The following is an 11,968-nucleotide window of genomic DNA, read 5'->3' as shown; positions in this document are numbered from 1 at the left end:
GAGGCTCCGCCTGCTGCGGCAGCGTGGAGGGGAGCCCAGACCAGCCCCCCACGCCAAGGGTGAAGCCCTCCGCCCATCCCCGCCCACCAGGGCAGGGGGCCTGCTCAGCCGGGGGTGCTGGGCCAAGGCTCCCAGGACCTGCACCCCGAGTCCTCAGGAGGTCCCTGGGACCAGGTGCGTGTTCTGGAAAGAGACTCTTGGGTTGGTGATGGCCCCCACGGATCTCCCGTGCTCTGGGCTGGGAGCATGCTCCTGTGTCCCTGCCAAGGGCACCTGCCTGGGTGGGTGGGCAAGTCGGGACAGCCTTCCCTAGGAGGGACCTGATGTGGAGCACTGAGCGGTCCCGAGCTCGCCTGAAGGTCGGGGCTGAGGATCCAGGGAAAGCACGCAGGTGGCAGGCCCGCCACTTGGGGCACGGCTGGCGTGAAGAGGAAACGGCAAGGGATGCAGGGGTGGGAGGCTGGGCTGCGGGGCAGCTGGTGGGCGGAGAGGAGGTGGGGTGGCGGGAGAGGCCAAGGAGGAGCAAGGTGGACGGGGTGACAGGCTGGGCTGGCGCAGGGGAGGCCGCAGACAGGGCAGAAGACTCAGAAGTGACCTTCAACTTTAAACAGGAGAAGGCAGGCGAAAACCCCCATTTTGCGGGGGAGGTGTTTTCAGGGATCATTTGGCCTTTGTCTTTTCACACACTGGCTCTGCGGGGCTGAATGGAGCCACTGCAGCGGGAGGACACGTTCCCCTTGGGTTTGCTGAGCGGGTAGCAGGCCGAGGCCCCACGTGTGATGTCCAGGAGGGGGCTGAGGCTGGGTCTGCACGGGGCGTCCGCTCCCCGGCCCTGCAAGGCTCCGCTCCGAGAAGAGAGAGGACGCCTCCCCACAGACCCGGAGGGTCAAGAGCACACTGGGCGGGGAAGCTCTGGTGACTAGGAAGCGGCCACCTCCGCCCCCTGGCACGGCTGTGACTGCCCTCCCTCCTCTCTGCAGGCAGGGGATGGGGACGGATGGGGAGTTGGGCTGGATGCAGGAGCCTCCAGGTCGAGACCGTGGGAAGAGGAGGAAGAGACCCTCAGACCTTAGGGTCTGAACACAGCCTTTCCAGAGTCTTGTGTGCGACAGTGCCCACTGGAGGAAGTGCAGGGGCCGGTTCCTGAGGCCCCCGGCCCTCCATCGTCCAGCAACGGCCAGCCCTACCCGCGAGCCCAGCGGATCGGTTTCCATGAAGAAAAAGCAGTGAGACCCGTGATCACGTCAGGACCCAGACATCAAGTAAGGGCCTCCCTCCCGGTCCCGTGGGACAGAGAACTACAATTCATCGGCGCTGGCGGGCAGAGAACCACTTCATCTGCGCAGCATTTATGCCCCAAACCTTTAACTGAATCTGACCATGAGAAAACAGACACACGTGGACCTTAAGAGAGACAACCGGCCTATACTAAAATGCCAACGCTAAGACAGACGAAGGAAAGCGGCGGGTGGGGCTCTGTCTAGCTAAAGGACACAGTAGAGGCGTGACAGCTGAGCACTGCAAAGGTCACAGAAACATTCTGGGGACACTGTACGGACCACTGGAAACTCTGGATGCGGACTGTACATCAGCTAATATTATGTTAAATTTTAGGAATATGATAATGGTTTTGTGTGTGTGTGTGTGTGTGTGTGTGTGTGTGTGTGTGTGGCAGAATGTCATTCCTAGGAGGTACATGCTGAAGTATTTTGAAGTATTCTGGGGACTGCAACTGATTTCCAATGTTTCAGAAAAATGTGCGTGTCCACGTGCATGCGTGCGATGCGTGTGCACAGAGACAGAAAACGAGTGGGAGTGCAGGATAACAAAATGTGACACGTTAATCCAGGGGAATCTCAGCTAAGGGTATATGGTGTCCACGACCTACCCTTTCAACCTGTCGTTTGCAATGTTTCAAAATGAAAGTTGAGGGGAAGGAGGCTCAGAAAGTAAGCACACGATGTCTGCATTGCTCTGTCTTCCCTTAAGCGGGCCTCATCTTTTCAAGTCCTATAATTAATGACTGATAAGTTATTCTTTTTTTGGTCACGCCGCGCGGCTTGTGGGATCTTAAGTTCCCTGACCAGGGATGGATTCTGGGCCCTCGGCAGTGAAAGTGCCGAGTCCTAACCACTGGACCACCAGGGAAGTCCCTAAGTTATTCTCTGCGGTGGTGACAGTCACATTTCTTACTTTCACAAAGCAAGGCTTAGTGACACAGTGTGTTAACTCCTCTCTTACTGGGCCGCCGCCTCCTCCTGAGGGAAGCCCGTCTGCTCCTGTGTGATTCCTGTGAGCTCACAGATGCTCATTTCGAAAAATCAAACCGGGACGGCGCCACGCCAGGCGCGTTGCTATGTGACCACAGACCACACACACCAGCGCTCCTTTTCAGGGTTTATTTCATCTGCTAACATTCATCTTGACCTAGACAAAAACAATTAGATGATTATGACTTGCATTTCCATCATCAACTCATTTTTTTGTATGAGTCACCAAAAGGTTTCTTCTCAACACTTTTTTTTTTTTTTTTAATAAGAAGCTATAAATAAATAAAGCTTTAAACACTCCTGGGTTCAAGTGAAACTCTTCCAGTTCCCAAAACGTTCACAGACTCATTGCTTGGACAGTTCTCTCGTCCCTCACGCCTCCTCCGAGAGAGGACACCGAAGGCCTGGGGTGGTGGGAGCAGGGAGCTGTTCGCTCACTGCACGTTTGCTACTGTTCCTCAGCCCTCGGAAGAGCCCTGGGGAGGCCAGCCCTTCCCTGGAGCCCCAGCCCGTGGTGTTGGAGGAGATGCTGCAGGCACAAGAAGCCTTTACCTCAAAGCAGGCGTCCTGAGCCGGCAGTGCTGGACGGGAGACCCAAGTGGCCGAGGGGCACTGCCAGCTGGTGCTGTCACTGGCACCCCTGCCTGGATGCTGGCCGGGGCCAGGACCTCCTTCCAGATGCAGTGAAGAAACCGAGGAGACCGTGGGACTTGGGACAACGGGCCATGAGTTAAAACACTCCATTATGTACAAAACACATCCTGCACTCCGGCCACACCCTCAGGAGCGCACCTTGGGGAGGGCTGCTTGAGCCAGGCCACTGGCCAGGTGCCCGGGGGGCTCACGCACAACAGCTCTCCTCCCGGTGGGAGGCCACAGCAAACCCCTAGCGTCGCAGGTGCTTGTGCAAGATCCCAGAGCTCTCGTGAACGTGTCCCGCCCTCCTCCCTGGAGCACGGCCGCCCCAAATGAGTATTGGAGCAGACCCCCCTGCTGACCTTCACAAAGAGCCACCTGAGCACTCACCTCCTCAGCATGATGTGTCCGCTCTCGGGGGCCTGCTGACTGCGCTGTCCTTGGACTGCAAGATGAAGTGGTCAGCGCAGGAAGCTGGCGGGCGGGGGGTGGGGCGGGCTCAGGCCAGACAAGCAAAGACTAAAGCTGCTGGCTCCTGGGTGGCCACCTAACCCTGCCGGTGCTTACGGAAGGGTCTCGGCTCCCACCCCCTCATTCCACAGGAGGGCAGCTAGGGTGGCTAAGGGGAACCTGGGGCAGGGAACCCTGGCAGGATCTGCCCATGAGGCTGCCGGGGGCCCGGGGCCCTCACCACCCTCGAATCTGGCCTGCAGCTGCCAGGCACGTGTGCTTCCTCTCCTGGGGAGACGGGATGCCCATCCACCTCGGGCGTGGGGCTCACACTCAGCTCCCCAGAACCAGGTCTCGGGCCTCATGTGTGGGGGGGTGTACGTCCAGAGGCGATGCTGGCCTGGCCTCCTCGAGCACAGGAGGGACGGGCCTGGGGCAAGTGTCTACAATGGACTGAACATGGCTTCTCCAATCTGCAGGGCTGCGGGGAACCTGGTAGGTAGGGGCAGCTACCTGACCAGCTGGTAGGGGCAAGGGTGCAGGAAAACGCGGGGAGAGCCCAGGGTCGGGGGGCTGTGTATCTGGGTACTAGGGGAGCCACCCAGAGCTGTTTCTTCCAATCCTGGAGGAGAATCTGAAAGCCCGAGCACCCTTTCCTGGCTGTCCTGAACCACCATGGCCCCAAAGTATGGCTCGTGGGCAGTGGCTGTGGTCTGCAGCGTTCCAGCCAACGGAGGCTTGACTGAACTTTATACACGGGGCTGTGGGAGGAATGGGTCTAAGTCCCACATAAACGTCCAAGTCATGGGCCTGGGACTGGGGGCAGCCCACTAACAAAGCCCAGAGGGTCAGAAGGGACAATGCGGGCAGGGAGAGCTCTTGATTTCTGTCCGCCTTCCTGTCTGAGCTGGTCTGGCTGGGAGGTCTGCCTGGACACAGGTGGACGCATCCTCACCCACGGCCTTCCTACTCCTGGGATGCCCTCCACCCATGCAAGGGGGCAGTGCAGCATGGGGACCACCTCCCCACAGCGCCCCTCAGTCTGGGGACTGAGGAAAACGGGGTGGGGGACCCCAGGTGATGTGCTTTGATCTCTTGACCCGAAGCATGAAGCCACACTGTGGGTTTTGACCTTGGGCTAGAGAGGGGAGTGGGCTTCCCAGGGGCTGGACTAGAGTCTTCTTGGCTTTAGATGGGGTGGGCCCTGACCCTGAAGATGGGTGAGCTGGGAGCTCCATTCCTGAGGCTACCTCGGAGGGCTGCCGTGTCTCCACGCAGGCCTTGGGGCCCGGGGGTTCCCTGGAGGCTGAGCTACCTGCGGGGGTGGGGTGGGGAGCGGGCGTGTGCCTGGTGGGCGTGACCACACATCTGGCCTGGCAGGTCCGCCTTCCACCGCACTGGATTTTTCTAGTCTTCAAACTTGTGGCCGTCGTGACCGCGAGGACGGGAGAGCGGGGACGTACCTGCTCCCAGCCCTGCAGGCCTGGTCGGGGGGGTCCTCCGAGCACCCTTCCCTCTGACCCAGTGGGTTCCCACGTTGATTGCTCAGAGTCCCGGCCTGGGAGGGTGGGAAGAACCGACCCGCCAGGCGCACCCCTTCCCCTCCCTCAACCGTTCGTCCGTCTTCTGACGAGCGGACGGGGGTCCTCTGCCCACGGAGCTCTGGGGGCCGAGTGCGTCGGTCAGTCTGCCTGGTCCCACCTGCCCCCGCCGGCCGCCACTACCACTTCTCGATGATGTGGCTCATGTAGTCCTCGGTGGGCACGCGGCCGGGCTCCTCGGCGTCCCCCCGCGGCGGCGCCTCCTTGGCCCGGTGCAGCAGGCGCTCCTCGCGGCTCCGGAGCCGCTGCTGCCGGCGCTCCAGCTGCCGCCGGTACTGGTAGCGCTGCTGGAAGAGGTCCCGGGCGTAGTCGTAGAGCTGCATGTCCAGGTCGTTGAGCTCCTCGATTCGCCGGATGGTGTCCTCGCCTACCTCCACGCCGCCCGCCCGCGTGCTGTTGTACTGCATGAAGGGACGGATGAACTTGAGGTTGAACGTCCGCTCGAACAGGTACTGCGTCTTGCGCTGGAACTCGGTCAGGCCGAAGAAGGCCATGCCCCGCAGGTTCTTCTTGGCGCTGTCCAGCAGCAGCTGGGCCCGCTTGCCCTCGGGGATGAAGGACAGGTTGTAGCAGCCCACCAGGCTCAGGTCGGCCAGCATGCGCACCTGGCGGTTGCTGGCCAGGTTGTAGGGGCAGTCCATGAACTCCTGCAGCGTGCAGCCCGACCAGTCCATGCCCTCGTAGCAGGGCGGCAGCTCCTCGGGCGTGGGCGTGCGCCCGTCGCACATGTGCAGCGACGTCTTCCACGTGGCCCCTCGCTGCACGTGCCGCCACTCGCTCAGGTAGCGGGACACGGGGTCTCGCAGCAGGGTGATGTAGTAGAACTTCCTGCAACGAGACGGGGAGCGGGGGGAGGGGAGGTGAGGCCGGGGTGCCAGGCGGGGGTGGGGCACGCAGGGACCACTGGGGGGGTGAAGGAGTGGGGAGGCTGCAGCCCTGAGTCGGGTGGCTCTGCTCAGCGTCTAGGCTATGGGACCCCCGGGGGGTGGCTTCACCTCTGAGATCAGCCATCACATCTCAGGTCTCCAAAGGGCCACTGCTGAATGAGAAATCCAGGCGTGAGATGTGATGTAACCTGCAAAGGTCTCAGGCCACCACCACAATGCCGAGTGTGACCGCTGCAGTGTCCTGCAGGGCCCAGCCCTGGTGCCTTCCTGAAGCCTGGCCCGGGGTCTCCTCTGGGGCCTTCCCCCGAGCCCCAGGCGTGCCCTCCTGCCTGCTCGCACCTTGGGAGGGACAACCTGACTTTGCCCTGCAGGGGGTGGAGGAGAGTGGCCCCGGAGTCCACACGGACGTTTAAAGAGCTGGCACAGTGGCAGGCTTGGTGCAGCCCAAGGGGCCACTGAAAAGTCACTCACAGTCCCAGGCTGCATGGCAGGTCTGGGTCAGGGCCTCCCACTGGGCCCGCTCCACCCCAGGCTCCTGCGGAGGTCCAGTGGGGGAAGGGCACCAGGAGACCACCCAGCCCCCGGGGTGAGCCGTAACTCATAATTTTTATCGTCTCCCAGGAACTGTTCTAGCCCCCAAGGAGTTGGGCACCGATGCCCCCTCCCCACGCTGTGGGTAAGGGGCATCCATCCGTACCACGGGAGACCTGACTCAAGGAGGGCTGTGACCCCTTCTCCCCGCTCCCTCGGGGTGATTCAGGTCCCTGCAGGGTGTGCTGTGATGATCGGCCCCAGTGCCAGCAACTGTGACGGGCCTGGTGGGCGTGGGTCGCCCCAGGGGGGGTTTGCGGCTCTTCTCGGAGCCCCACCTCCAGGGCTGGCAGAGCAGCCGCCTGTGCAGGCGGGGCAGGTCCCAGGCCAAGGGGAACCAGGGCCTGGGGCGGGCAGCCTCGAGTGTCCTCGGAAGCGGGCAGCAGGGGCCCACTGGGTCCCACACGCCACCCCTGGGGGGGTCCATCCCCCTTCCCCGGCCCCTGCCTGACGGCAACATGGAAGCTGCACCCACACTGCCCCCTCCTCACTGAGGCCCAACAAGAGCAGCCCTCACACCGCCCTCTGGGAAGCCACGGGGGCACAAGACACGTCGCAGGGTCTGGCAGTGCCCTGATCTGACCGCATCTCCCAGGGGGCAAGGAGGCCCTGGGGTGCGGGCATGGTAACTAGCAAGGGCGAAGGTGACGGGGTACCACTGGGGGTCACCCCAGCCTTAGGGGGATGGCAGACAGCGGGAGAAGGCCTGGGCAGAGGGCACCCAGGGGGCTGGGGGAGGGAGTCCGCAGGGAGGAGAGAGCAGGATGGGCGAAGCCCGGCTTCTCCTGTTTGTGCCTCGGGCTCCCGTCAGCTCTCACACGCCCTGCCCCAGCCCAGGTGCTGACAGCGCGCTCCTGGCCTCTGCAGGCGGTCACGTCCCAGCCCCTGGGGTGGGGTGGGGATGGCTGGCAGCCCCAGTGTGGTCCCCTCCCCCAGCTTCTGTGGAACGTGCCCTGGTGGCTCTGGCTGCCCCTGGGAGAAGAACAAAGGCCCACCTGTGCCCTCCCAGCTCCTCTCTGACCACTGGGACCGCCCCCGCTTGCTGGCTCCCAAGAAGACACCCCAGGGCCTTTGCACGAACTGTGTCCTCCCTCTATTTCATCAGCTGACTCTGACTCATACCCTAGACCTCAGCCAGAGCCACTTCCCAGGGAAGCCTCGTCCTGCAGACACGGCTCCCTCTTGGGCTTTTGTCACAGTGGTAACTTTCCACTGACCTCTCAGCTCACCCTGCGGTAGGGAGGGGGCGGCGGGGAGCTGGTTCCTGTGTGTGCGCTAAGCATGGCCGTGGTGCCTCCCTGGGGACAAGACTGGGAGGGGCCAGATGGTCCAAGACAGAAGGTGCCTCGGGGCAAGCCTCTCACACAGCACCTTCAGCACCCCGCAGCGGAGGAAATCAAGCCTTGAGAGGTTAGGCAGCTACCTGGAGACCCCCAGTGGCTTCAGCACTGGGTAGGGCGGGCGGCCAGGCCCCTCTCTGCAGACCCTGGTTAGGTGGACTGGGACCGGTGACAAAGACCTTCAATGTAGCCAGGACGAGAAGGTCAGTTCATCGCAGGGCCAGCCTTCTAGAGACCTAGTATATGACATTTATAAATCCTGACCACGACAACTGCTTCTAAAGAGGCCACGACAGGCAGACACAGAGATACACCTAGAAACACACGTGGACAAACACAGTGCTGCGTGCAGGCTGCTGGCACACACCGTGTCCACTGCTGAGCCCGGCTGGTCCCTTGTCCTGTCCTCGGCCCTCCCAACCCCGTGTGCACACACACGGGCAGGCCAGCGGGGTGGATTCTCCTGGACACAGAAAACCAGAGTACGACGTGTCAGCGGACAAAGATTTGTCTACGTGGCCCCACCGAAGCCACTCAGGGTTCAACCTGGTTGCAAGGTGACCTCTGAGGGCAAGAGCTCACTGTGCCCAGCGGGGCACCAGCGCCTGCCCCAGCGTCTGTGTCCCCGCAGGCCTCTGCAGTCACGTAGGCCTGGAGCCCTGCGTCAGCACTTGTCACCACCCACCACGAGTGCGGGCTTGGAGAAGTCCAGCTGCCCCCCAGACCCTCACAGATCTCAATGCGCCCTTGAGAGGGGGACGGGGCCGCTAGCCCCCCTGCGGCGTGCTGGAGCCAGAGCCGACTGAGCCCCCCGGAGCCCCTGGGATCACGCTGACCCCGTGGCTCCCCTGTGCACCGCATGGGCGCTGAGTGGGGTGGCCTTGCTCATCGCTGCGTCCCTGGATGCTGGCCTGGCTGCACAGGAGCAGGGGCTCGCCCATGGTGACCGATTCTGTGCTCCCAACACGGCCTGCGGTGGAGACTAAGGGTCCAGGCAGACCCTAGACCCTGTGTGCGGGGCCAGCGGCCCCCGGTCACTGCGCAGCACCCGCCCCGCCCCTGCCTGGACGGCACGGGAGCCCCTGTGGGTGCGCACCCCTGAACTTGGCTGGCCTCCTCAGGAGCGCATGCGCCTGACCCCCAGCTCCGCCTCCCGGTCCCCCCCGGCCCTTGCTTGCTCCGCTGTCATGGCACGGCAGGCACCCGTGGCCACAGGCCTGTGCCCCGGCCGCCCTCTGTGCAGCTCCTGCTCCCGCCTCACGCGCTCTGCACCCTCTAGCCCGTTAGGCACGACAGCAGACAGGGCGGCTTTACCGGCCACTGAAGGGGGAGCCAGGGCACTGGTCGAAGGTGAGCAGAGGGTAGGTGTGGCGGAGGCAGAAGACCCCCCAGACGACCGGCCGTCCACGTCCAGGCAGCTCCCTGCCCAGGACGAAACCAGGTGTGTGTTCTCTGGAGGCGCTCATGGCTCAGAGACACGAGGGACTGGGCAGGGGGCCAAACAACGGCCTGCGTGCTCATGGGGGACCCAGCCTCTGCCCCAGCTGCCCCCCAGAGGAAACTTCAGGGTTTCTGCCCCAGAGCGAAGTTCCCCCTGCACTCACATCTGGGGTCGCCCACAAACAGGGGGCCTCTTGCCTCTCACCCTCCAGCAGGATCTGCCCATCCAGGCCGTCCAACTGCTCACCAACAAGGGTTCCATTAGGAGGACAGGGAGGACATGGCGGAGGAGATGATGAAAGAAACAATGAGAAGTCAAGCACTTAATTCATTTAGAGCGAAGTGACTCGCCCACTGTCCAGCAAATGAACATGGAGACCAGACCCAGGATTACAGAGATGACCCATGAAGCACGTGAACAGAAAACCAGAACACGTAAAGAGTGGGACTCAACTTCTCTATGGAACACCATACGCTAAGAATCAATGAAGTGATGGCTTCAAAATGCTGACGGGAAACAGACCAACTGTATCTCATACCCAGCCAAGCTTCACACCCGTGAAGGCTTGGGAAATGTATTTTCTGTGAATCCTGCTCTAGGAAGATACTGGAGTATGTATCTCATATAGTAGATGAGAAAGAAAAAAAAAAAGTGTGGGACACAGGAGCTTGAACCCAGGAGAGATCCCAGATGTCCACTGGGCATCCCGCTGGGTCTGTCAGGAGAAGAGGGACAGGGCTTCCAGAAAAAGGGGCCCAGACAGATGACCTGACAAAACAGCATTGGTGGAAGAAAAAAAAAACCGAATGGTAGGTACATGGCAGATCTTTGGAATCACCTGGAAAAAACTGAGTCTATGAAGATGGAAGACAAAGCAAGTAAAAATAGGGCTGGGCTTCCCTGGTGGCGCAGTGGTTGAGAGTCTGCCTGCCGATGCAGGGGACACGGATTCGTGCCCCGGTCCGGGAGGATCCCACATGCCACGGAGCGGCTGGGCCCGTGAGCCGTGGCCGCTGAGCCTGTGCGTCCGGAGCCTGTGCTCTGCAACGGGAGAGGCCACAACAGTGAGAGGCCTGCGTACTGCAAAAAAAAAAAAAAAAAAAAAAAAAGTAGGACAATCGTTAATTCTAGGAAAAATGAAAAGTTACATAAAAAAAAATGAAGTATGCCACTAGGCTCAGAAGAAAACAATGGTTTTAGAGACTTCATGATATAAACAGTGGTAAGTGATCGAATAAAAACTTGAGCTTTAACTCTCCTTGGAGAATGGGTGGGGTGTGGAGAAGGATAAGGGTATAAGAACACTTCATCTATCAAAACAGAAAGTACACAGATAACATTTAAATCAATGGAACAAGAAATAGCACCATACACGACTCAGAAACATGGAAGTCAATACATGAAGACTACCAAAAAGAGCTGCAAGAGGTCCTTTGGGGACGCTGGAAAGGAAAAGTAGATCTGTTGGTTTTTATCATCAACCGCTTGGAGCTATTTGTCTTGAAGCATGTGTGAATTCTTGTAACTAAAAACACGAAAACAATGTGGAAACTGGAGAGGCGCTCCTCTTCATTAGTCATCAAGGGAACAGCACGCTCAGCCACGTGATACCCACTGGAGCAGCGAAACACGGTGGGGCAAGGCCAACTTTTTTTTTTTTTTTTTTTTTTTTTTTTGCGGTACGCGGGCCTCTCACTGCTGTGGCCTCTCCCGTTGTGGAGCACAGGCTCCAGACGCGCAGACTCAGCGGCCATGGCCCACGGACCCAGCCGCTCCGCAGCATGTGGGATCCTCCCGGACCAGGGCACGAACCCGTGTCCCCTGCATCGGCAGGCGGACTCTCAACCACTGCGCCACCAGGGAAGCCCGCAAGGCCAACTTTTGACAAATGCTTACTGGGACAGCTGTCGTGGAGTGACTTCACGGGAAGGCGGAAGGCGCACACACACTCACCCCGTGACCCTCACACTCCTCCCCCCGCCCCAGTCCTCTCCTAGGCACACATCATGGGGAAGCCTCGTCCATGCGCCCTGGGAGATGTGGACAAGACAGTCCACAGCACTCTGCTGGTGACAGCCCCAAACATCCGCCGCAGAGGCATGCGTACACGAACGGGGTATATTCTTCCAACAGAACACTGCTCAGCAACAAACAGGAACAAACTACAGCTACTCACGGCAACTCGGGTAAATATGATGAATACGATGTTGCAGAAAGAATGCAAATGAAGAAAATGTAACAGAGCGCAACGATATGGTTTATCAAGTTGCTAAAAATAAAACCAAAGAAAATGCTATTTAGTGGTACGTACATACGTACTGAAAACAGTGAAAAGAAAAAGGTGATGAGGTGATACACAGAAGCCCTCCAGTCAGAGCTCAGCCTCGGTGTCTTGGGGGGTGGCGGCGGGGGAGGCAGGGACCGCGCTAGTCCGTGGTGGCGTCCATGGCACTGATCACGCCCTTGTGCTTAAGGCAGAAGCGAGGGTGCGTCCTTGTGCTTTATTCCCTATGTACGTCCACGCAACTTCTTTTGTATTTCCCAAACTCTGTGTGATGAGGAAAGCAGTTTTAAAACCAAGGTTCTCCAGGGCAGCCTGCGAGGCCCCTGCTGGCCTTGCAGGTGGACCAGCATTCTCGCCAAACCTGGAGCCTCAGCTCCTCAAAGCGTCTGGTTTCCCCTCCCACCTCTGTGCCAGCCAATTCCAGGTGTCTGCAGCCCTCTCCTTACCCCTGACCCCTTCCTACATGCT

General features: G+C 60.2%; 1 protein-coding gene across 1 annotated transcript in view; it reads right to left on the bottom strand.

Annotated features, from left to right (window-relative positions):
• Positions 1-2,049: 2,049 nt before the first annotated feature.
• HS6ST1 (heparan sulfate 6-O-sulfotransferase 1) overlaps positions 2,050-11,968 on the bottom strand; it is a gene marked incomplete at its 5' end in the record, with an annotated part of 43,882 nt that continues 33,963 nt past the window's right edge. Inside the window, 4 exons of the mRNA XM_079709880.1 lie at positions 2,050-2,427; positions 2,823-2,979; positions 3,297-3,351; positions 4,820-5,785. Coding sequence (XP_079566006.1) covers positions 5,077-5,785 — 709 coding nt within the window. The 3' untranslated portion in view covers positions 2,050-2,427; positions 2,823-2,979; positions 3,297-3,351; positions 4,820-5,076. The remainder of the gene's footprint in view (positions 2,428-2,822; positions 2,980-3,296; positions 3,352-4,819; positions 5,786-11,968) is intronic.

The sequence above is a fragment of the Hyperoodon ampullatus genome, assembly GCF_949752795.1.
Source record: "Hyperoodon ampullatus genome assembly, chromosome: 8".
NCBI classification, from domain to species: Eukaryota; Metazoa; Chordata; class Mammalia; order Artiodactyla; family Ziphiidae; genus Hyperoodon; species Hyperoodon ampullatus.
The sequence above is the reverse complement of the archived record's forward strand: the minus strand, read 5'-3'. Positions and strand labels throughout refer to the sequence as shown.